Raw genomic sequence first — 26427 nt, 5'->3', positions numbered from 1 at the left:
TAACCAATGCACCTGCTATTTTCATGGATCTGATGAACAGAGTGTTCAAGGAGTATCTGGATCAGTTTGTGATCGTCTTTATCGACGATATTCTGGTATATTCTGCTTCTGAGGATGATCATGCCAGACATTTGAGCATTGTGTTGGAGACTCTGAGACGGCATCAGTTGTATGCTAAGTTCTCCAAGTGTGAATTCTGGCTGAAGAACATTTCATTTCTGGGGCATGTGGTTAGCGGTGAAGGTATTTCTGTTGATCACCAGAAGATTCAGGCTGTTGCGAATTGGCCAAGGCCTACTACGGTATTTGAGGTACGTAGTTTCTTAGGCATGGCTGGATATTATAGAAAGTTTGTGAAAGGATTTTCTCATATTGCTACACCTCTGACGAGACTGACTCAGAAGTCAGTAGCTTTTGTTTGACACCAGAGTGTGAGGCTAGTTTTCAGAGATTGAAGGATTGTCTGACCTCAGCTCCAGTGTTAGCACTACCGTCAGGTACGGAAGGATTTCAAGTGTTCAGTGATGCTTCACTAAAAGGTTTGGGATGTGTGCTGCATCAGCATGGTAGGGTAATTGCTTATGCTTCGAGACAGTTAAAACCACATGAAAAGAATTACCCGACACATGATTTGGAATTAGTTGCAGTTGTTTTTGTTTTGAAGATTTGGCGTCACTATTTGTATGGCGTCAGATGTGAGATCTTCACAGATCACAAGAGTTTGAAGTACATTTTCACTCAGAAGGATCTGAATTTGAGGCAAAGAAGGTGGCTTGAGATGATAATGGTACAAAATAGTGGTTGGATGATAATGGTACAAAAAAATTCAGACAACAAAGGTCAAATGAAGCAACAATGGTGGGAGGCTTACAATCAGGAGATAGAATTTGGGGGATCATAGTCGAGTATAGTGGTTGGATGATAATGGTACAAAAAAATTGGTTGGGTGGTGGTCCAACAATCTTGGTCGATCAATGGTCCAATTGTCATAATGGGTGATGTTTCGATGATGGCGGTCAAACAATGATTTGATAATGGTGCTCGTGTGGAGCTCCTGGTTTCTTAGAGAATTTGAGCTCTCTTTAATTTGAAGCCAATGTATTTCCCCTTCATGTGGATAGTGTGGGTTTATTTATAGAATTTGAGAATATTACTCCATAAATATAGAGAAAATTCGAATGCACCTCATTAGACATGTCTTTCCACATTTAGTTGCTTTAATGATATTAGAATTATATACTCTTGGGCTTGTTGCATTCATCGCATCGAGATGCCCAATTTTATTATAAGCACGAAGATTTGAACATTATTTAGCCACCTATTAACGTCTCATACTTTCTTAATGCGCTGAAAATGCTTGATTTCAAAAAATTTGAATTTGGACAGGATCTTTTTTTTGTGCCGATATTTCCTCTGGTCAAAATGTTTAATTTAATAAAAATCGAAGTTTAGATAATTCGTGTTTTAATTTAAAAAAATTAATTTAAATATATATATTAGTTGCGTGCAACAGGGTTCGTTTTAATCTGTTCAAAATGGCACGCTATTAGAATTATGTTAAATGACACGTTTCACAAGCAGGTTAGAAGTTCTTAAATATTGCTTGAAAATTATCGCCGTTAGTTAAATTTAGCAATTTATGATGCCAACCATGCACTTCATGATATAGATTGATAAGCAAGCAAGCCAGACAAATTTTTCTTGTTAATTAATAATCTATCTAGTGTTTTCAATCCTTTAAACATTTATAAATATCCTCCAACAAACAAATTAAATACAGTTGATCGAAGAAGGGAATCATCACACATCATTAATGTCATATATCTAAAAATTAAAGATAGAGACTGGGCGGACATTGTCAATTGGCAAACAATTTTTTTTATTCTTCGTTAATGAATTTATGACGTCTTTCTCCCGACCGTACCGTTGAACCGGTCCTCTCTCTCTCTATATATATAGGTGTGTGAAGACAGAAGACTGTAGAGCATCGATATCCCTTCGTAAATCTCAAGAAGGATGACAGAGAAAGTAGCAGCGATGGGCCAGCAAAAAAACAACGCGACAAAGGCGTCTCATAAGAAGAAGAGCAGCAGTCTTATGCGGTGCATGAAGGCCCCGCTCAGAGCCTTACGATGCGCTCGTGACATGTACGTGAAAAGCCTCGGTGGTTGCGCAGGAGCAGGTGGAGGTGGGCGTGGAGCCCCAATGACGGGAGTTACTGCAGGGATGGTGGCGATGATGCCGCGCGCTCGCAGCGTCAACGCATTTGGGAACTCAAATGGCTTTGGAGGAGGGAGTGGCCGGGATGATGATTTTAAGGAGCTTATTCGCGCGAATTCTAAGCAAGATCATGATGATGCAGCTGCAGGGATGGCACAAGCGATTAAAAGGAGCCAAAGCGTGGCGCCTGCTATTGGGAGGATTGATGAGGATGCTCCATGCGATGACTTTGATGGGGATATTTATAAGTTGGGGATTCCAAGGAGCAAGAGTTGCGCGGTGGTGCCTACTGCACGAAGGATTAATATCCTCGGTGTTACGCCCACGGCTTGATTTTGTTTCTTTTTTTTTTCCCTCATGTGATCGAGGGTGTGTGTGTGTGTCATTGGGGGGTGGCGGGCGCTAAGATTTCTCGTCTAACTTTTTGTTTTGAGGTATGTGCTATATGTTTTTTTTTTTTTTTTTGTAAACCCGGGGCGTGAAAAGCCCATATATTAAAAAAGGAAATTCAAATTACAAGTAACAAGTAGGAAAGAAAGGCAAAGAGCTAAAACTAAACAAAATTCTCAAAGACTATAGCAGAGAAAAGTAAATGGAAATTGGCAACAACATTAGACTCAGAAATCAGGCGCTGTCTCAATCATCAAGTAATTTCAGAATCTAGATTGAATTGAAGCAGACGGTGGCACTGGTTGCCCACAAAACCTGAGTAAGCGTCGAGTAACCCAGCAAAACTGGCCATCACAGTGCCTCCAGCTAGTCAAGAAGAAGCCACAAAAACGAGTCAGGTTGCCAAAAAGACCCTCCATAGCTCGGAGAGACAGTCCTTGCTCATCATCGTCCATTTGGCCCATGACCACCACAAAAATACTGCCATAGTCTTTGATGTATACCCGAGAGGTGCTGGTAAAAAGATCCATAAGCAAACTGGAATGTGGAAGCGAAACAAAAAAGCCACATTTCCAAAAAAACCTGTCCCAGGTCTGAAATTGATAAAAAATCAGAATAGCAAAACTGAACCAGGTGAAACCGACTTCAGGATTTAGGTTCCAAAAGGCCAAAACAGAAATCGAAACCCTCCAGAGGAGAAAGAAGGCCGGCCAAGCTAAATAACATAGAACCTGCACAGCAATAATTCTCTGTATTTCCATTTTAAAGTTTTCAATCTTAATGCCGAAGTGATATTGCAAATCAATCTAGCCACATTGATTCTAAGACCAGAAAAGCGTCTGTTGTTGCGTTCTCTCCATATATGATAAATAATGCAACTTAAAGCAAGAAAACAGAAATTTTTTTCTGTTTTGTTGAACCTGGCCGAGTTCTCAATGAATTCAAGAGTCTGAGATAAATTTGGCCTAAGTAAAAAGCAGTTGAAATCTGGCAGAATAGTTTTCAGAACATAGTATGTAAAGTCACATGAAAAAAATAAATGTGAATGATTCTCCAGATTTCCCAAACATAAAGAGCAATTCAAAGGCACCTGAATGCCACGTAAAAGAAGATTATCTGCTGTTTTGAACTTACCCAATCTTGCCATCCAAGCAAAACATGCAAATTTCAATGCATGGGATTTATGCCATATAGAATTACACCAGCCCACATTCGGCAAGGAAGCATAATAAAACTCAATAAAGTTTTTGAATAACCACTTATGGGAACCATTCCACAAGACCTCATTATTCCTATTGATTTCCACAGCCATAATTTGATCTTTAATGCTCAAAGGAATAGTAGTAGGAAGGTGCCAAGTATTGTTAAAAAATAAGTCTTTCACCAAAGAGGCATCCAAAACACACACAGCCTCTCCAATGAAATTACCAGATAGCCACGGGTCCCAACAAAAAGCAAAATCACTGAAATTGGACACAGAAAAATTTAGCTCATCCTTAATCTTGTAGGCAGTCTCCGAAATTCTCTTCCAGAATTTGGAGGCAGTGCTTGGTGGAGGTTTCCAAGGAGATATGAATTTGGCTTTGTACCAGAGAGTTAGGAGGTTTTGATTGTTATAAAACCTACCAATGATAGAGCACAAAACCCCAAAATAGAGAGCCTCAATAGAAGGTATACCAAGCCCACCCTTAGATTTAGGAAGGATGGTAGTGGCCCAAGATATAAAGTGTAATTTCCTATCCACCAAGTTGTTATGAAATAAAAACTTTGCGCAAAGTTTATTGATAGAAGCACAGCAACTTTTAGGTATAATGGAACCCCGAATCCAATAGGCAAGGGTGTTGGAGATAGTGAATTTGAGAAATTGGACCCTACCTGCAAAAGAGAGAAACTTATTTTTCCAACCAGCAAGTAGAGCAGAAATTCTGCTCAGAAGAGGTTGGAAGTGAGAAATTTTAAGTCTTTTTGTAGAAATCGGGATGCCCAAGTAAGTAAGGTGTAGATTGACATTATGAATGTCAAGTTCATCACAAATCCTTTGATTTTCCAGGCTATGATATGAGAACATGATGGCACTCTTGTTGGAGTTAATGTGAAGGCCAGATAGCGATCCAAATATCTGTAAACATCTGTTCAGTTGTGTAGCAATTTCAATGGAGGATTTGCCAACCACTAAAAGGTCATCAGCATACATCAAGTGGCTAATAAGAAGATCTTTACAATAAATGCCTTGGAAATTGTGAGTGTCAGAAAGGATTTGAGAAAGGCCATCCATAGCAATACAGAAAAGAAGGGGTGATAAGGGGCAACCTTGCCTAAGTCCTGAAGAAGAATTGAAGAAGCCTTCAAGAGATCCATTTAAACAAATGGAAAAATGAACATCACTTATGCAACCTTTAATCCATTTAACAAAAGCAGTAGGGAACCCCTTCTGAGAAAGTCTAGCAATGATGTATTCCCTTGAGACGGTATCAAAAGCCTTTTTTATATCAAGTTTAGCACCAAAATATTTTTCAGAACCCTTAAAATCCCTAAGAATTTCAGCAGCAAGGATAATGTTGTCAGTAGAACATCTATTTGTAATAAATCCGGATTGACTTTCGTGTATAATGTGCGGTAGAACCACTTTCAACCTGTTTGCAAGAATTTTGGCAACAATTTTGTAAAGAACATTGCAGAGTGATATGGGCCTGAAGTCATTGATGTTTGCAGCATGAGAACATTTGGGTATTAAAGCTATGGCTGTAGCCTTAACACCTCTCGGCAAGGAACCATTAGTAAAAAAATTATTTACAGCATTAAACACTTGCAAACCAATAAAATGCCAAGATTTCCTATAGAAAGCATAGGAAAAACCATCAGGCCCAGGGGCAGTGTTCTCATTCCCATCAAAAACAGCCTTTCTAACTTCCTCAAAGGATAAAGGAGCAACAAGCATGTCACAAAATTGAGGAGGAACCAGATTACCCGAGGGTATGTGCTATATGTAAAGCTTGCTTTTAAATAGCGTTTTCTATTGTTTTAAACTTCTATTGATTTTGCTGTGTGCTAACTTGCCCTCCGTTGGCGTTCTTTTGTTATAAAATGAATCAATCACAAATATCTCAAGGATTTTTATCAACACATATGCCACTATTGACTATTTAAGTTCTTTTAATATATATATATATACGTTTAGTGCATTTAAAAATATACTATATACAATTATTATTATTAATTCCTACATCAAGCTTTCTTGAAAATTTTAGTTTGGGTCCTATTTCTTCTATGAATTTTCGGACATGCAATTTAACGTTTTCTTGTAAATGTAATTTTGTTATTTCAGGTGCATTAATAATTTTAAAACATGCATTGAAAGAATCAAAGTTTATGCAAGAAAAAATCAATGAAGAGGCCTAAAAATATAGTGGATATATTGGAAGGAAAGATGGTGAGAAAAATGACTACTAAAATTTAGTTTATAAGAAATTCATGCTATAGTTTTTTTAAGAATTGACAAATGGTGAAAAGGGAAACCTTCTTATTCTGCATTTTTTTTTGAAGGTACGGGGCAATCCTTATTTTATTCTGATTTGTTGATTGGGATTTTTAACTACCAACTAAGAGGTATTGAATTTAAATCTTGCATAATGTGTATGTGAATTTATCTTAATTGATCTAAATATACCCTCGTCTACACAAAAAAAATCCTTTAGCATTAAAGTACTCCTTCGCTCGCATTTTTAATATATATATATATTTGAATTTTTTTATCTCGGTATCTTCAGTCCAACATATCTTGCATTATTTGACTCTACATGAACTTTTAACTTTACAGCTTCACCTCAAGTTTAATAGGGATCTCTATTGACTTCTAATCTACATATATAGGCAGTAGTAGATTAAGATGCTATCAATTTTATTATTAACAAAGCTTCCATCAATAACTAATCATTTGGGAATCTATCTTTTAATATAGTCACTTGGTTTCAATGATATTTTTCTCTATGAATTAGATGAAGACATTGCATGAATGGTTCCTAGTCGTAAAATCTATTAGCAGCATGATATTTTTCTCGTAAATGTCAATTTAATTTTCCCAAAATCTACTAGTGTAACATGTCTTCAAAAATTAATTTTACTAGTTTTCATTTAGAAGTAAACTAGTACGCCATCAAGGACACAACTATATAATCATTTAATATTTTCGTTGACGTGTAAAATCTATTAGTAGTATCTTTATCTCAACTCAATTATTAGGATACTTTGTGATATGTAAGTTTAATTGTTTACACATTCTATTTAATCTTGTGAGCAATTGTCATCATTTTATACATCAATCTAGAATTTGAGATAGATTATAAGTAAATTAGAAGGTGAGGTTTTTATTCACTTTCAACGCTTTGTAAAACTTAGTTCTTGAAAAATTTCTCTTAATTAAAGAGTTGAGGGCCGTACTTATTCAGTGTAGGAGAGATTAAGTTGCATTCACTTGAAATTTTTGTTTGAACTTCATATGATGGTATAGGATTTTTTTGTTTGAAGATTTTGTGATTATTGCATGATGTAGTAGAATCCTAATGTGAGTGTTGGCTAGGGATGTACTTAAGCCTTGAATCATATGAAGTTCATCTTTTGGTGCATTTTCAGGTATTTAGGAGATACTAGACGGATGATGATAGAAGAGCTCCCACTTTGTGAGCCCACAAAGAAGCTCTCCCCAAAGATCATGAGTCTAGCTTCGAGTAGAGTCTCCTCCCACACAAACAACCAAGGGTCATCGTGAATCATGCTCGCCATCACCCACAATGGAGTATCATCATTCATACTCACCACTTTAGCTACAAGGAATCATCTACATGACATGCTCTTAACTTGCCCTATGACAATCAATCAACCATGAAACCTATCTTCCTCGTAATAGGGGTGTCAAAATGAGTCAATAAGTCAAATTCAAGTCCAACCCGAATTGACCCATTCCAAATGGGTTGGCCCTAACCGGATTCAATTTTACAAGCAGGTCAGGAATTCCATCTCGGACCTGATCCGCACAGGTTACCAAGTTGACTCGACCAGACCCACGAACCAAGATGCAAATACCTGATGCAGGCGAGTGCTAAGTTCGGACGCGCGGGCATGACATGGGAGGGATGGGCAATTGAGTTCGGAAGCGCTGCAGGAGAGGCCAGTGTGGCTACGCGGGATGTGGGGTTGATCGGTTGAGCCACGAATGCATGCTTCACTATTGCAGGTGAGCATAGGAGGCGAGTGCGGGACGCAAGACCGAGGCCGGACCAAATGTGTGGGACGCCAGACCGAGGCAGGACAATAGGACACCTGACACAACGCGATGGGATGGGTGCGACAAGCCGGACTGGACACGAGACCGACTGGTACGTGCAAATCGGTGGCTCACAGGTCAAGCTCAAGTTGATTTCGGGTTTTCGTGTCAACCCGAACCCGACTCGTCAGGCAAACAGGTTGACCCGAACCTGAAATTTTTTGGGTTTGATTCAGGTCGAGTCAATAATTGCCATAACTTAAGCTCACTCTCCTTTCATTTCTAGATGATTTAAAGCTCCATCACATGTCACCAACAACTTCAAAGCACTTGCCAATCACATATCTCTAAGTTCAAGACTTGTAAACGATCTTGCTTATGCCTGGTTGAACATGCACTCACACTACTAAACTCACCTCGAGACAAATACTCAAGGTCAAGTAAAGCCATCTTACCTCTAGCCAGCCAAAGTGCGACACATGTCTAAGACAATTTGTGCTAAGAGTGATTAAGCATTGCATTTTTTTTATTCATTTTATTTGATGCAGCATTTCTTGTAACGCTTAGATCTTTATAAATAAATGGTGAAGAGAAACATTTTGAATGTTTGACATATTCTTGAGCACTTGAATTACATATATTTTAGTTATTGGACTACTCTTTACTAAAGCTGTAACCGAGTTGAGTTAACTCGAGCTCGAGTAATGCTTAACTCAAGCTGTCCGTTTTTTGAAAAGCATTATTTATTTTCTTTTGACATTTTTTATTTATAGAAAAAAGATTGACTAAGTAGTAAGTACAAAAATAATTCAGTTATATTATTACGAGCCAACTCGCAAGCTTGTGAGCCGAGCCTTACTAAGCTCGAATCACGAGTTTGTTAACAAATCGAGACCCCTACTTTTTACAAAGCTCTCTTTCTCCCACTTACTCTCTCCATTCTCGCATAAGTTTTTATGTCAGTGCTCTTAGAGGTTGCCTACTAATAAGTTCAAATATCATCCATACAAATTTGTGTACAAGATCATTATAAATACAAAAACTTGACATGAAACTTTTTAAAAAAAGTACATTCAAAATTACACACCTGCGAGGTCTACTGGCGTGTATGCCAAGGCGTTCTGTAGTTTGCTGGAGACGACGAGGTCGATTGGTGGAGGCGTCGAGCACCGCAAGTTCCTAGTAGGTTGTCTTCAAGGAGCGATTGGGTGGAAGAGGTATAGGCCTAGCCGAACTCTATAGTATTAAAATAAAAATAAAAAAAAGCAAGGTGGGGGAAAGAGTGCAAGATTGTGCTTCTTTCTACCAGTAGTCAGCACAAGAGCATTGTCCATCGGCAAAATGATGGAACCTATTGAGATCCCGAAGGATTATCTGCCTTCCAAACACCATGGATACCAGCTTCGCCATTGAGTGACAATCACTGCAGATTCTGAGATTCTTCACTACCCGAATAGTTGATCCTGGCGGCGTGTTTAAGAGCCCAAATGCGATCGCTAGCTTCTCGCTGTGATATCTAAGGCTCACTTCCTTTTCCTCCTCCGTGAGATCCACATGATGCACCTTACAAGTATCAGGGACATAACCAACCACCTTGAGTTGCTCCATAACCTCATCCACCATCCTATGGACCTTCTTAGAATCTGGATGTTTCCCATCACTGGCGAAGAACTCGTGCACCTTGCTGTCAACCTCAATGGAGCTGCATCCTGGCACCTTCACCACCCCTCTCTCACCCATCAACTTCCGAATCTCGTTCACATCCTCCCACATTCGATTCAATGCACACATGTTTGATAAGATCACATAGTCACCGCCGTGTGAATCATCCAATTCAATGATTCTGTCAAACACTTTTTTACCGAGGTCAACATTCCCATGCCCTGCGCAGGCTGACAACAAAGTCCTCCACAGAATCAGCGTTGGCTCGATCGACAAACCATTGATAAAATCATAAGCCTCTTCTAGCTTCCCTGTTCGAGCCAGCAAATCAACGATGCAACCATAATGCTTGATTCCCGGAAGGATTCCGTAATCACTGAACATAATGCGGAAATATCCAAGGCCTTGCTCAACCATGCCCGAGTGGCTGCAAGAGTATAGGATTCCCAGAAAGGTTATGCCGTCCGGTCTAACTCCCTTTTGGAGCATTTCGTCGAACAGCTTGAGTGCCAAAATACCCTGTCCATGAATCGCGTAAGTCACAATCATGGCCGACCATGCCTGCGTATCTCGAAACTCCATCCCCTTGAACACTCCGATAGCATCTTCCAAGCTACCGCACTTTCCGTACATGTCGATGAGTGCTGTGTTCACCTTAACATAGGATGAGAAGCCGTTCTTCTTCACATACTCATGGATCCACTTTCCAAGGTAAAGTGCCCCTATCAAAGCGCAAGCGGCAAAAACTCCGAGCATCGTGACATTGGTAGGACGGAGCCGCCTAGACTGCATCTCTCGGAACAACACCAATGCCTCGCTTGGTCGACTGCTCTGCACACAGGCTGTGATCATGGAATTGTAAGAGATGACGCACAGGTCGGTCCCATGGTCAAAGATGGTGCGGGCGGCTTTGACGTCACCGCATTGGGAGTACATGTTAATGAGGGTGGGGAGCACGAAAGCATTAGAAGCGAAGCCGCATTTGACGGCGGCCGCATGTGCCTGCTTCCCCTCACAGAGGGCGTGGGCGGATGCACAGGCCTTGAGTAGGGAGGGGAAGGAGTAGGCATCAGGGGCAATGGAAGCCTCAAGCATCTGGCAAAAGAGGACAATGGCTTGGTGCGGTTCATGCGAACGTGAGTAACCGCGGCTAAGTGTGTTGAATAGTACAACATCCCTATGGAAAATTTGGTCGAACAGCTTGTGGGCATGGTACATGGATGGAGGCGTCGGACTGAGGGTCAGGGCGTCGATGAGCTTGGAGAGGAAAGAGTTGGCCCAATGAAGGTGGGACTTGATGGCAAAGGTGTGGAGCTGTTGGATTTCTCGGAGGGAGGAGCATTTTGGTAGGAGGCTGAGAGGCAGGGACTCCTGTGATTTTTGAACAATGGCAGGAGACACAGTTGTTATCATCATTGCAGATGCGCTTACGGACATTTCAACCGATTTTTTTTGGGAGGATGTAGAAGAAATGAGTCTGCTGGAAGGATAGAAAATCAATATAAATGTGAAGGTTTCAAAAAATAATAATATTCATTATCCAACAAAAAAAAAATCAATACAAAAACACCTGAACTCAACATTTTCGGCTGATGTAAATTTGGATCTGCTGAAATTTTTTGTTCTTGCCAATTTTAAACCGTTTCAAAAATATTGAAACTATAAAAAAACCCTATAAATCATTATAAATTCAAAAAACTTGACCTGAAACTTTTTAAAAAAAGTACATTCAAAATTACATACCTGCGAGGTCTGCTGGCGTGTATGGCAAGGCGTTCTGTAGTTTGCTGGAGACGGCGAGGTCGATTGGTGGAGGCGTCGAGCACCGCAAGTTCCTAGTAGGTTGTCTTCAAGGAAGAGGTATAGGTCTAGCCGAACTCTATAGTATTAAAAAAAAAAAAAAGCAAGGTGGGAGAAAGAGTGCAGTATGTTGGTAAATTTTTCTAATTTTTGAGGCGGACACGAAAACGTCGGGCGGCTTATGGGAGTGGAGAAGGAGAAAGGAGGAAGTCGAGCGGAGCAGACGAATCGCGAAGGCCGAGAGCAAATAGGAGTCGAGCGGAGCAGAGGAAAAGCAGTAGGAAATAGAAATTTTTTTGGAAATTTAATTGCCGGTCATGAAATCATTTTATTAAGCCTAATAATTAAATTATTTATTCATTAAGTTTAATGACTTTAATCATATGAATCTACACCTAAACAATATTTTTTGGGGTTTTGTTTTCATTATATATATCTGATATATCATCGAAAATTTATCTTGATAGGTCACGAATCTCAAAGCAAAATCAAGTAGGAAACTTCAAAAATTAAATCCGGGAATATATAAACTCCAATTTCATCAAACTTATACTCAAACTGAACGTCCAAGAAATATGAACATAATGATACCAACTTCGACTCAATCCAAGCCCAAATGAGTCCAAATAGAAGACCTGAAGTGCATTTGGAAGGTTCAAACCATAATTTAGATTATCAAACGTGACATGCTTATAGTCGAATCGAGCGGCTCGATGTGACGAATCCAAGCCCAAGATCTCCAAATTCTGATATCATTAAGACATTCAAATATCTAGTAAACAGTACGTGATCAAAGGAATTAACATCGGCCGTCCATTCAAACCACTCCCAATTTATCCTTGATCTTTCTCCTATTTACTGGCCATGCCACTATCAGAAAATTATAAATAAACCCATCCTTTTTTTTTGAAAGGGGACCCGAAGCAAAAAGAGATGAAGAGAAGAAAGAAATGGAAGAAGAGAAACCTGAGTTCTCTTGCCAACAAACTCCTCGACCATCGTTGAACTTCTACCTAGCCACCGACTGACGCCGAATTTCTGCCCCTGCCCAACGTCGAAGTTCTGCCCTACCGCCGATTGATGCTGGGCTTCTGCCCGACAACCAACTAATGCCGGATTTATGCACGACCGTCAATTTAAGCCGTATTTTTCGTTCGACCACCAAACATCGCCGAATTTCAACCCGACGGTTGATTATTGTAATATGATCGTCCTCAATTTTAGGAACGAGCCAATCACTTGTAATACAATCAAACACTAGTAGAATCATTTCAACTGGGCATAGCCCCGTGATTTTTCTCTTTTCTAGAATTTTCCACATAAAATTCTAGTGTTTCTTTTTTTCTTCTGTTTGTGTGCTAGATATTCGTACAACGCTAAGACGAAAATTTCTAACTATATTGCAGTGTATATTCTTGTCCGCAATAATATCTAACATAAGAATATATAATTTTTGTGGTTAAACTGTCCAAATCTTAGAAGACATTCATTGTATGAGATTTGAATTCGTGAATTTTGAAAGAAGCTTATAGCCAATATTACATTTATAATTCACCCGTTTTTTGGTGAGTTTAACTACACAAAATCTTCAAAAATGGAGACTATTGCCTTTTATTTTGCAAGATAAAATACACGAGAGCAATGATACCATTCTGCCATCCTTTTTGTCCTAAAAACTCAAGCTAGGGGCAATCAACATTTACTAGTTGGGATTATTGAAGAAATGGAGAGGAGTTTGAATTTCAAGATATTGAGACAAGGAATGATTTTGTTATTACATGAAAGTCATATTCACTTTTTAAGAGGTGGTAACCTCGTATCTCCATGAATTAGTGTAATTGGTCTCCATTGACCATCATCATAACAGCATTGAATTTGCAAGCCATGTGCTTCTTTCTAACAATAGTCAGCACAAGAGCATTATCCAACGGCAAAATGATGGAACCTATTGAGATCCCGAAGGATCATCTACCTCCTAAACACCATGGATACCAGCTTCGCCACTGAGTGACAATCACTGCAGATTCTGAGATTCTTCACAACCCGAATAGTTGATCCTGGCGGCGTGTTTAAGAACCCAAATGCGATCGCTAGCTTCTCGCTGTGATATCTAAGGCTCATTTCCTTTTCCTCCTCCGTGAGATCCACATGATGCACATTACAAGTATCAGGGATATAACCAACCACCTTGAGTTGCTCCATAACCTCATCCACCATCCTATGGACCTTCATAGAATCTGGATGTTTCCCATCATTCGCGAAGAACTCATGCACCTTGCTGTCAACCTCAATGGAGCTGTATCCTGGCACCTTCACCACCCCTTTCTCACCCATCAACTTCCTAATCTCGTTCACAATTTCACATCATCCCACATTTGATTCAATGCGCACATGTTTGATAAGATCACATAGTCACCGCCGTGTGAATCATCCAATTCAATGATTCTGCCGAACACTTTTTTATCGAGGTCAACATTCCCATGCCCTGCGCAGGCTGACAGCAAAGTCCTCCACAGAATCAGCGTTGGCTCGATCGACAAACCATTGATAAAATCATAAGCCTCTTCTAGCTTCCCCATTCGAGCCTGCAAATCAACGATGCAACCATAATGCTTGATTCACGGAAGGATTCCGTAATCATTGTACATAATGCAGAAATATACAAGGCCTTGCTCAACCATGTCCGAGTGGCTGCAAGAGTATAGGATTCCCAGAAAGGTTATGTCGTCCGGTCTAACTCCCTTCTGGAGCATTTCGTCGAACAGCTTGAGTGCCAAAATACCCTGTCCATAAATCGCGTAAGTCACAATCATGGCCGACCATGCCTGGGTATCTCGAAACTCCATCCCCTTGAACACTCCGATAGCATCTTCCAAGCTACCGCACTTTCCGTACATGTCGATGAGTGCTGTGTTCACCTTAACATAGGATGAGAAGCCGTTCTTCTTCACATACTCATGGATCCACTTTCCAAGGTAACGTGCCCCTATCAAAGTGCAGGCGGCGAGAATGCCGAGCACCAAGATGTTGGCAGAACGGAGCCGCCTGGACTGCATCTCTCGGAACAACGCCAATGCCTCGCTTGGTAGACTGCTCTGCATGCAGGCTGTGATCATGGAATTGTAAGAGATGACGCACAGGTCGGTCCCATGGTCAAAGATGGTGTGGACGGCTTTGACGTCGCCACATTGGGAGTACATGTTAATGAGGGTGGGGAGCATGAAGGCGTTAGAAGCGAAACTGCATTTGATGGCGGCCGCATGTGCCTGCTTCCACTCACAGAAGGTGTGGGCGGATGCACATGCCTTGAGTAGGGAGGGGAAGGAGTAGGCATCAGGAGCGATGGAAGCCTTAAGCATCTGGCAAAAGAGGACAATGGCTTGGTGCGGTTCATGCGAACGTGAGTAACCACGGCTAAATGTGTTGAATAGTACAACATCCCTATGAAAAATTTAGTCGAACAACTTGTGGGCGTGGTACATGGACAGAGGCGCCAGATTTTGGGCCAAGGCGTCGATGAGCTTTGAGAGGATGGAGTTGCCCCAGTGAAGGAGGGAGTTGATGGCGAAGGTGTGGAGCTGTTGGATTTCTCGGAGGGAGGAGCATTTTGGTAGGAGGCTGAGAGTTAAGGACTCCTGTGATTTTTGAACAATGGCAGGAGACACAGTTGTTATCATCATTGTGGCCGCGCTTACTGACATTTCAACCGATTTTTTTTGGAGGATTATTATTTCATATTTATGTGCGTTACTGATGTAGAAGAAATGAGTCTGTTGGAAGGATAAGAAATCAATATAAATTTGAAGGTTTCAAAACATACTAATATTCATTATCCAACATAAAAAAATATTCCATAAAATATATACAGAGTTTTTTTTTTTCGTATTTTAGCAATTCATATGAAATTATCTTGACCGGGCACAAATCTCGCCGCAAAAATCAACTTGGAAACTTCAAAAATTAAATCTGGGATCATCTGAACTCCGATTTCAGTAAACTTACAGTCGAACTGATCATCTCGGAAATACGAACCCAACGACATCAAATTCAACTCAATCCGAGCCCAAATGGTTCCGAATCGAAGACCCAAAGCCCTGTTGGAAAGCTCGTACCACAATTTGAGTTGCCAAACGGTCTTCGATTTTGACAAGCTTATAGTCAAATCGAGCGGCTCAACGAGACGAATCCAACGAGCCCAAGATCGCCAAATTATGACATCATTAAGATTTTCAAATGTCTGACGAACGGTCCAAGATCAAGAGATTCAATATCGGCCGTCCATTCAAACCACTCCCGATTCGGCCCTGATCTCTCATCTATTTACGGGCCATGCCACTCCAGAAAAACTATAAATAGAGCCCTTATTGCTCATAAGAGGGGACAGAAGCAAGAAGAAGAGAAGAAGAAGAGAAGAAGAAGGATAATTAGCTCCTCCTCGACCACCGCCGGAGTTCCACTCGAACTCCAAATGACGCCGAAATTTTGCCCGACTTCCACGGGACGCCAGAATTCTGCCCGACTTCCACGGAATGCTGAAATTCTTCCCAAGTAACGACAAAGTTCCCTCCTGATGCCTAAAATCATCCCAACTGATGCCGGGGTTCTTCTCCCCAGCCACCAACAGACATCAGACTTCTGACCTTCACTCTTCGCCAAGTTTCTATCTGACGTCGGACTTCTACCAGTTATCGAACTTTCGCTGGACCTCTATCCGAAGATGGATTTCTTTCCATCATTGAACTTCTACCTGACGCCATCTTTCTGGCCTTCGTCGTCAGACAACAGTCTTTCCGACCTTCGTTGCCAGCCGACTACGGTCCTCCTGACTTACGTCGCCCGCCGACTACAATCTTTCTGACCTCCGTTGCCCGCCGACTACGGTCCTTCTGACCTCCGTCGCCCGCCGACTACGATTCTTCTGACTTACGTTGCTCGCCGACTACAGTCCTTCCGACCTCCATTGCCTGCCGACTACAGTCCTCCTGACTTACGTCACCCACCGACTACAGTCCTTTCGACCTCCGTCACCAGCCGACTACGGTCTTCCTGAAGGCTACAATCTTTCTGACATCCATCACCAGACAATGGTCTTCCTGACCCCAGTCTCCTACCAATGGTCCTCCCGACCAAGCAAACACATCAGTAGTGACTCTTTATATTTACATCATGTAATGTATTCTATAAGAAGTACATAAAGCTAAGGCCTTCTCCCAAGGAAGGACCTCATTTGTAATCGACTGCAAATACTAGTGGATTCATTCGAACTGGGCTAGGCCTCGTGGTTTTTCCCCCTTTTTAGGGGTTTTCCACCTAAAAATCTTGGTGTCTCATAAATGCTAGATCCTCTCTCCTTATCTGATTGCATGCCGCATTTTCGTACAACGCTAAAATGATAAACTTTATATTTCTCCACCGCCGCTAATACTCCTGGACGCAATAGCAATATATTAAACTCTCCGAAGTGTTGCAAGGGATTGAGTAGAGTTGAATTCTATTACTGAAGACGGGCATTAAAGAGTTATGAGGAATTATGATTTTGAATTCTAGCACCTGATTCTAAATTTTGATCCCTAGCGATATACATCTTTCTTAGAGCCCGTATTAAAGTATCATAAGTGACGGAACAATTTTATGAACCATTGATATTTGAACTATATAAAATCTCTAAATAAGAACCCAATCAACGGTGAAATATATACAATCATGGATACAAAAGGATTGATGTTTGAAAGATATAAAATATTTTATTAACTGTTTTTAATTTCTCCTTTCATCTTGGTTGATGAAAAATATCATGGGCAATCAAATGGTACCAAATATTGTTCTTCTTATCAATCTATATATCTGCATAGATATAGCAGCCCATTTATTTAAAATTGAAGCAGACAATAATGCTTCATCCATTTTGTCCCGAAAGTTAGCAAGTGCTGCAATAAACAAGCTGTAGTGTAGCTAGTGCTTCATCCATCAAGATTAAGCTTGGCAGAATTCAGTAACTATAAAGTAATGCATGGTGGAAAGGCCAGTAATAAATTCAGTTGTCTCAAATCTTTGAGAAGAGCATTGGAAATAAAGCTGAGAAACCCTATAAATGTAAAGTTTTTGGAGAGAAGCGAGGCTAGGAAGGTAAGAAGGCATGCAATCTAGGTTCTCAGGAAGTTGTAAATACAATACACACCAAGATTCCTAAACCCTAAACTTCTTTAGAAAACATTAAGAAAGCCACCCCAACCGAAGCCAGAATTAAATCCTGCTTGTTGCAAAACAGCGCATTAAGGCCTAATTCAAGCATGTAAAAAAACACCACATAAGAGATGCCATCAAGGAGAACCCCTAGGGGCATATGACTCATCATAGCCCTCTCTAAAAAAACAAACAAACAAACAACAAACAAAACAAATTTCTCAACAAGGAGAAAGCACAGATCTGAAAAAGAGCACATTGGAGATGAACGCCGTACCGATTATGAGGAAAAATATAAGTTGTGTTGCCAGCATTGTAAAGAGGAATAAGAAACTCATGCTCTGGACGAAGTAGAAGAAATGTGACCTGCAATTCCGTTACTTCCATAAAAAAAAATAAAAATAGCCTATCATTCTTTCCCAAAGGAATAAGAAACTCATGCTCTGTATCGTATCTGTGTGCTTGTTTCGTATCGTAAGTATTATTATTTTTTAATCTTCGTATTGTATCTGTTTGTATAAAAAAAAATGAGATAAAAGATAAAATTGTTAAGCAATGCCTCCTAACTTTCATATGTTCATCAATTCATGGGGAGTTTAGGAGATTCTTACAATTTGAAATTTATACAAACAATAATTGTTTTGCCATCTTCAAAAAGAGGAAGATTGTTAAGAGAGTTGCTATTTGCACATTTTACATTATTGCAACTTGTAAAGTTTTGATGATTCCAAATATTATTGTTTTAAAGTTTTATTTTCTCCTAACACTTTTTAGAAGAATTATTTTTGCTCTTGTGTGGACTAACATTTCAAGAAAATCGAACTCCAGACTAATGAAGACTTCAAATGAAAATTCAGCATGAGATAATTTGTAAATTGAAGCTTGTACTTTTCATTGTATTGAGTTTGAAGAGTGATTGTAATTAAGTAACTTAGCACACACACACTTGGGGAAATCTTTAAAATTCATACTGATCGTACTGGATGAACTATATTCGTACGGGACGATCAAGTCAATTATTCCCTCGGAAGAGCAATGGAACGAAGAGTGAGTGAGAAAATTTTTCTAAGTCCTGATCGTCCAGATGAATTTTTCTATTCATCCCAGGACAAAATGTTCTCAAGAAAATTTTCGTTCAGACGAAATTCTGTTCGTGCAAGGACGAAATGCTTTCTGTAAAAATTTCATCCAGACAAACTCCAATTCGTCCAAGGACGAAATGCTCTCTGAAAAATTTTCGTTCAGACGAAATCCTATATTCGGCCCAAGATGAAATGCTCTCTATAAAAATTTCATCCAGATGAACTCTAATTCGTCCCAGGACGAAATGTTCTCTGGAAAATTTTCGTTCAGACGAGCTCCTATTCGGCCCAGGACGAAATGCTCTCTATAAAAATTTCGTCCAGACAAACTCTTATTCGTCCCTAGACTAAAATGCTCTATCTTTTCTAATTTTGATAACTTCCAGCAGTTTGTCGAAACCGACCCATGGTATAACTGTTCATACCGGACGAACTTAGTTCGTACGGGAAGATAATCGGGTATGAAGTCTGTTCGTACCAATATACATTGGGTTCATATGCAACTGATTTAAGTAAGTTCGTCTAGGACGATCCACGATCGTACGGGAGGATCCACTATGTACAGACTTGAAAATCAGCAATTTTTGGACGATTTTTTGCGTCTTTCCTATATAAAGTCCAATTAGAATTGCCTCTTAATCATTTTGCCTATTGATCTTCGTGCCAATTGAAGGGAGACTCAAGAAGTGAGTGTGAGAGAGTGTTTGAAGGAGGATTCTTACTACTGGAACGTGAAAGATTTATTTGGTACTCAAAAGTAAAAATCTCTACTTGTGGTTTTTTATTATTTCACTCTTTTCTCTCTTCCTTCTAGATTTCTTATGAAAAGATCTGTCAAAAAGATTTGGTTCTCTGCCCACACTTGGAGAGTGTGAAAGGACGTAGGGTTTTCTACCCACACTTGAAGAGTGTGAAAGGACGAATGGTTCTCTGCCTACACTGGGAGAGTGTGAAAGGACGGATGATTCTCTGCCAACACTGGGAAAAGTGTAAAAGGACGACGGTTCTCTGCCGCACCGGGTAGTGGTGGAAGAGAGTTTTGTAAAGGCTTCTCTTCCTTGCTGTGGGTGCAAAAGGAGAGTCACTAGTGGTATTAGTGCAATACTTGGAGGGTGCCTCCGGGGAGTGGACGTAAGTCGTGTTTGACCGAACCACTATAAATATTGTCTTTTTATTTTTCGCTATCTTTTGTTTTTACTGTTTAACTTGTGGTTGAAAAATCTTTTTCTACAAAATTCATTAAAGTAAATTTTCGGTATAAAATTTTAAAAGAGGGTAAAAATTTTTAATTACCAATTCACCCCCCTCTTGGTTAGTCGCTGGGACATAAGCTTAGGTTTAACAACCTAATTCATATTGAACAAGTTTCAACACAGACGCGAGGGCATGACACGGGAGGGATGGGCAACTGAGTTCGGAAGCGCTGCAGGAGAGGCCAGTGCGGCTGCGCAGGATGTGGGTTGATTGGTCGAGCCACGAGTGCATGCTTCACTATTGCAGATGACACAAGGAGGCGAGTGCGAGACGCAAGACCGAGGCCGGACCGAACGTGTGGGACGCAAGGTCGAGGCAGGACAATAGGATACCCGACACAATGCGATGGGATGGGTGCGACAAGCCGGACTGGACTCGAGACCGACTGGTACGTGCAAATCGGTGGCTCGCAGGTCAAGCTCAAGTTGATTTCGAGTTTTCGTGTCAACCTGAACCCGACCCGTCAGACAAACAGGTTGACCCAAACCTGAAATTTTTTGGGTCTGATTTAGGTCGAGTTTCTGGTCGGGTTTCTTAGAGGTTGCCTACTAATAAGCTCACTTATCATCCAGACAAATTTGTGTACAAGATCTTTGTGCATAGTTTTCAATATCTTTTCTACACTTATTTGTTTTTATATATTGCTTGAATTTATTAATTTTTCGTGAGGAATTATTCAAATTTAGAGTAAAATTTATATCAAATATTCAAATATTTATATTATTTAAAGCTCTCTTGTTAACATAATCAATTTCTACATCACCCCTATTTACATATGAAAAATTGTGTTAGTAGCTGTGTTCGGTGACTTGATTCTGCTGAAATTTTTTGTTCTTGCCAATTTTAAACCGTTTCAAAAATATTGAAACTATCAAAAACCCTATAAATCATTAAAAATACAAAAACTTGACATGAAACTTTTTAAAAAAGTACACTCAGAAATTACACACATGCGAGGTCTACTGGCGTGTATGGCAAGGCGTTCTGTAGTTTGCTGGAGACGGCGAGGTCGATTGGTGGAGGCGTTGAGCACCGCAAGTTCCTAGTAGATTGTTTTCAAGGATCGATTGGGTGGAGGAAGAGGTATAGGCCTAGCCGAACTCTATAGTATTAAAATAAAAATAAAAAAAAGCAAGGTGGGGGAAAGAGTCAAGATTGTGCTTCTTTCTACCAGTAGTCAGCACAAGAGCATTGTCCAACGGCAAAATGATGGAACCTATTGAGATCCCGAAGGATTATCTGCCTTCCAAACACCATGGATACCAGCTTCGCCATTGAGTGACAATCACTGCAGATTCTGAGATTCTTCACTACCCGAATAGTTGATCCTGGCGGCGTGTTTAAGAGCCCAAATGCGATCGCTAGCTTCTCGCTGTGATATCTAAGGCTCACTTCCTTTTCTTCCTCCGTGAGATCCACATGATGCACCTTACAAGTATCAGGGACATAACCAACCACCTTGAGTTGCTCCATAACTTCATCCACCATCCTATGGACCTTCTTAGAATCTGGATGTTTCCCATCACTGGCGAAGAACTCGTGCACCTTGCTGTCAACCTCAATGGAGCTGCATCCTGGCACCTTCACCACCCCTCTCCCACCCATCAACTTCCTAATCTCGTTCACATCCTCCCACATTCTATTCAATGCGCACATGTTTGATAAGATCACATAGTCACCGCCATGTGAATCATCCAATTCAATGATTCTGTCGAACACTTTTTTACCGAGGTCAACATTCCCATGCCCTGCACAGGCTGACAGCAAAGTCCTCCACAGAATCAGCGTTGGCTCGATCGACAAACCATTGATAAAATCATAAGCCTCTTCCAGCTTCCCCGTTCGAGCCAACAAATCAACGATGCAACCATAATGCTTGATTCCCGGAAGGATTCCGTAATCACTGTACATAATGCGGAAATATCCAAGGCCTTGCTTAACCATGCCCGAGTGGCTGCAAGAGTATAGGATTCCCAAAAAGGTTATGCTGTCCGGTCTAACTCCCTTTTGGAGCATTTCGTCGAACAGCTTGAGTGCCAAAATACCCTGTCCATGAATCGCGTAAGTCACTATCATGGCCGACCATGCCTGGGTATCTCGAAACTCCATCTCGTTGAACACTCCGATAGCATCTTCCAAGCTACCGCACTTTCCATACATGTCGATGAGTGCTGTGTTCACCTTAATATAGGATGAGAAGCCGTTCTTCTTCACATACTCATGGATCCACTTTCCAAGATAAAGCGCCCCTATCAAAGCGCAGGCGGCAAGAACTCCGAGTATCGTGACATTGGTAGGACAGAGCCGCCTGGACTGCATCTCTCGGAACAACGCCAATGCCTCGCTTGGTCGACTGCTCTGCACGCAGGCTGTGATCATGGAATTGTAAGAGATGACGCACAGGTCGGTCCCATGGTCGAAGATGGTGCGGGCGGCTTTGATGTCGCCGCATTGGGAGTACATGTTAATGAGGGTGGGGAGCACGAAGGTGTTAGAAGCAAAGCCGCATTTGATGGCAGTCGCATGCGCCTGCTTCCCCTCACAGAGGGCGTGGGCGGATGCACAGGCCTTGAGCAGGGAGGGGAAGGAGTATGCATCAGGGGCGATGGAAGCCTCAAGCATCTGGCAAAAGAGGACAATGGCTTGGTGCGGTTCATGCGAACGTGAGTAACCCCGGCTAAGTGTGTTGAATAGTACAACGTCCCTATGGAAAATTTGGTCGAACAGCTTGTGGGCGTGGTACATGGACGGAGGCGCCGAATTGAGGGTCAAGGCGTTGATGAGCTTGGAGAGGAAGGAGTTGCCCCAATTAAGGCGGGACTTGATGGCGAAGGCGTGTAGCTGTTGGATTTCTCGGAGGGAGGAGCATTTTGGTAGGAGGCTGAGAGGCAAGGACTCCTGTGATTTTTGAACAATGGCAGGAGACACAGTTGTTATCATCATTGCGGCTGCGCTTGCCGACATTTCAGCAGATTTTTTCTGGGAGGATGTAGAAGAAATGAGTCTGCTGGAAGGATAGGAAATTAATATAAATGTGAAGGTTTCAAAATATAATAATATTCATTATCCAACATAAAAAAATCAATACAAAAACACCTGAACTCAACATTTTCGGCTGATGTAAATTTGAATCTGCTGAATTTTTTTGTTCTTTCCAATTTTAAACCGTTTGAAAAATATTGAAACTATCAAAAACCCTATAAATCATTAAAAATACAAAAACTTGACATGAAACTTTTTAAAAAAAGTACATTCAAAATTACACACCTGCGAGATCTACTGGCGTGTATGGCAAGGCGTTCTGCAGTTTGCTGGAGACGGCGAGGTCGATTGGTGGAGGCGTCGAGCACCGCAAGTTCCTAGTAGGTTGTCTTCAAGGATCGATTGGGTGGAAGAGGTTGCGTGGAAGAGGTATAGGCCTAGCCGAACTCTATAGTATTAAAATTAAAAAAAAAAATAAAAAAAAAGCAAGGTGGAAGAAAGAGTGCAGGATGTTGGTAAATTTTTCTAATTTTTGAGGCGGACACGAAAACGTCGGGCGGCTTATGGCAGTGGAGAAGGGAGAAAGCAGGAAGTCGAGCGGAGCAGACGAATCGCGAAGGCCGGGAGGAAATAGGAGTCGAGCGGAGCAGAGAAAAGCAGTAGGAAATATAAATTTTTTTGGAAATTTAATAGCCGCTCATGAAATCATTTTATTAAGCCTAATAATTAAATTATTTATTCATTAATGTTTAATCATATGAATCTACACCTAAACAATATTTTTTGGGGTTTTGTTTTCATTATATATATCTGATATATCATCGAAAATTTATCTTAATAGGGCACGAATCTCAAAGCAAAATCAAGTTGGAAATTTCAAAAATTAAATCTTGGACTATATGAACTCTACTTTCAGCAAATTTATACTCAAACTGAACGTCCATGAAATATGCACCTAACGATACCAACTTCGACTCAATCCAAGCCCAAATGAGTCCAAATCAAAGACCCGAAGTGCATTTGGAAGGTTCAAACCATAACTTAGATTACCAAACGTGACATGCTTATAGTCGAATCGAGCGACTCGATGTGACAAATCCAAGCCCAAGATCTCCAAATTTTGATATCATTAAGACATTCAAATATCTAGTAAACAATCCATGATCAAAGGAATTAACATCGGACATCCATTCAAACCACTCCCAATTTATCCTTGATCTTCCTCCTATTTACTAGCTATGCCACTATCAGAAAATTATAAATAGACCCCTCATTTTTTTTGAGAGGAGACCCCAAGCAAAAAGAGATGAAGAGAAGAAAGAAATGGAAGAAGAGAAACTTGAGTTCTCTTGCCAACAAACACCTCGGCCATCGTCGAACTTCTACCCGACCACCAACTGACGCTGGATTTCTGCCCAATGTCGAAGTTCTGCCCTACCGTCGATTGATGTCGGACTTCTGCACGACAACCGACTAACACCGGATTTCTGCACGACCGTCAATTTAAGCCGTATTTTCGTCCGACCACCCAACCCGACGATTGATTATTGTAATATGATTGTTTTCTATTTTAGGAACGAGCCAATCACTTGTAATACAATCAAATACTAGTATAATCATTTCAACTGGGCATGACCCCGTGATTTTTCCCTTTTCTAGAATTTTCCACATAAAATTCTAGAGTTTCTTTTTCTTCTGTTTGTGTGCTAGATATCCGTACAACGTTAAGACGAAAATTTCTAACTATATCCAGCACATATTCTTGTCCGCAATAATATCTAACATAAGAATATATAATTTTTGTGGTTAAACTGTCCAAATCTCAGAAGACATTCATTGTATGAGATTTGAATTCGTGAATTTTGAAAGAAGCTTATAGTCAATATTACATTTAATTCACCTGTCTTTTGGTGAGTTTAACTACACAAAATCTTCAAAGATGGAGACTATTGCCTTTTATTATGCAAGATAAAATACACGAGAGCAATGATACCATTCTGCCATCCTTTTTGTCCTAAAAATTGGCAATCAACATTACTAGTTGGGATTATTGAAGAAATGGAGAGTTTGAATTTCAAGATATTGAGATAAGGAATGATTTTGTTATTACATGAAAGTCATATTGACTTTTTAAGAGGTGGTAACCTCGTATCTCCATGAATTATTATAATTGGTCTCCATTGACCATCATCATAACATCATTGAATTTGCAAGCCATGTGCTTCTTTCTACCAATAGTCAGCACAAGAGCATTGTCCAACTGCAAAATGATGGAACGGATTGAGATCCCAAAGGATTATCTACCTCCTAAACATCATGGAAACCAGCTTCGCCATTGAGTGACAATCACTGCAGATTCTGAGATTCTTCACTACCCGAATAGTTGAACCTGGCGGCGTTTTTAAGAGCCCAAATGCGATCGCTAGCATCTCGCTGTGATATCTAAGGCTCACTTCCTTTTCCTCCTCCGTGAGATCCACATGATGCACCTTACAAGTATCAGGGATATAACCAACCACCTTGAGTTGCTCCATAATCTCATCCACCATCCTATGAACCTTCTTAGAATCTGGATGCTTCCCATCACTGGCGAAGAACTCGTGCACCTTGCTATCAACCTCAATGGAGCTGCATCCTGGAACCTTCACCACCCCTCTCCCACCCATCAACTTCTAATCTCGTTCACATCCTCCCACATTCGATTCAATGCGCACATGTTTGATAAGATCACATAGTCACCGCCGTGTGAATCATCCAATTCAATGATTATGTCGAACACTTTTTTACTGAGGTCAACATTCCCATGCCCTGCGCAGGCTGACAGCAAAGTCCTCCACAGAATCAGCGTTGGCTCGATCGACAAACCATTGATAAAATCATAAGCCTCTTCCAACTTCCCCGTTCGAGCCAGCAAATCAACGATGCAACCATAATGCTTGTTTCCCGGACGGATTCCGTAATCACTGTACATAATGCGGAAATATCCAAGGCCTTGCTCAACCATGCCCGAGTGGCTGCAAGAGTATAGGATTCCCAAAAAGGTTATGCTGTCCGGTCTATCTCCCTTCTGGAGCATTTCGTCGAACAGCTTGTGTGCCAAAATACCCTATCCATGAATCGCATAAGTCACTATCATGGCCGACCATGCCTGAGTATCTCAAAATTCCATCCCGTTGAACACTCTGATAGCATCTTCCAAGCTACCTCACTTTCCATACATGTCGATGAGTGTTGTGTTCACCTTAACATAGGATGATAAGCCGTTCTTCTTCACATACTCATGTATCCACTTTCCACGGTGAAGCGCCCCTATCAAAGTGCAGGCAGTGAGAATGCCAAGCATCAAGATGTTGGTAGGACGGAGCCGCCTATACTGCATCTCTCGGAACAACGCCAATGCCTCGCTTGGTCGACTGCTCTGCACGCAGGCTGTGATCATGGAATTGTAAGAGACGATGCACAGGTCGGTCCCATGGTCAAAGATGGTGCGGGCGACTTTGATGTCGCCGCATTGGGAGTACATGTTAATGAGGGGACTATTGCCTTTTATTATGCAAGATAAAATACACGAGAGCAATGATACCATTCTGCCAT

General features: G+C 40.9%; 3 protein-coding genes and 2 pseudogenes across 10 annotated transcripts; 1 reads left to right on the top strand and 4 right to left on the bottom strand.

The window, feature by feature from the left end:
- The first annotated feature begins 6 nt into the window (after positions 1-6).
- LOC110112732 lies at positions 7-2736 on the top strand. Its single transcript, XM_028695905.1, has one exon. It carries the CDS (start codon positions 2017-2019, stop codon positions 2551-2553), a length of 537 nt encoding a protein of 178 aa, XP_028551738.1. The 5' UTR covers positions 7-2016; the 3' UTR covers positions 2554-2736.
- Positions 2686-20867, bottom strand: LOC110112724 (pentatricopeptide repeat-containing protein At2g02980, chloroplastic-like). Of its 8 annotated transcripts, none has more exons than XM_028695900.1 (4): positions 20802-20867; positions 9177-11012; positions 8958-9095; positions 2686-3341 (listed from the first exon to the last, which is right to left on the bottom strand). In XM_028695900.1, exons 2-3 carry the CDS (start codon positions 10967-10969, stop codon positions 9050-9052), a joined length of 1839 nt encoding a protein of 612 aa, XP_028551733.1. In that variant the 5' UTR covers positions 10970-11012; positions 20802-20867; the 3' UTR covers positions 2686-3341; positions 8958-9049. The 8 variants fall into 8 exon arrangements, with proteins under 8 accessions (XP_028551733.1, XP_028551734.1, XP_020700696.1 ...); XM_028695901.1 differs by having other exon boundaries at positions 9177-11009; positions 20802-20860; XM_020845037.2 differs by lacking the exon at positions 20802-20867 and adding an exon at positions 11276-11637.
- On the bottom strand, positions 13229-15079 carry LOC110112716 (annotated as a pseudogene).
- LOC110112725 (pentatricopeptide repeat-containing protein At2g02980, chloroplastic) lies at positions 20693-23482 on the bottom strand. The gene is made up of 2 exons (XM_020845039.2): positions 23119-23482; positions 20693-22855 (listed from the first exon to the last, which is right to left on the bottom strand). Exon 2 carries the CDS (start codon positions 22813-22815, stop codon positions 21019-21021), a length of 1797 nt encoding a protein of 598 aa, XP_020700698.1. The 5' UTR covers positions 22816-22855; positions 23119-23482; the 3' UTR covers positions 20693-21018.
- Positions 23119-26419, bottom strand: LOC110112717 (annotated as a pseudogene).
- Between the last annotated feature and the right edge of the window lie 8 nt (positions 26420-26427).

The sequence above is a fragment of the Dendrobium catenatum genome, unplaced genomic scaffold (assembly GCF_001605985.2).
Source record: "Dendrobium catenatum unplaced genomic scaffold, ASM160598v2 fragScaff_scaffold_705, whole genome shotgun sequence".
Lineage (NCBI taxonomy): Eukaryota > Viridiplantae > Streptophyta > Magnoliopsida > Asparagales > Orchidaceae > Dendrobium > Dendrobium catenatum.
The sequence above is the reverse complement of the archived record's forward strand: the minus strand, read 5'-3'. Positions and strand labels throughout refer to the sequence as shown.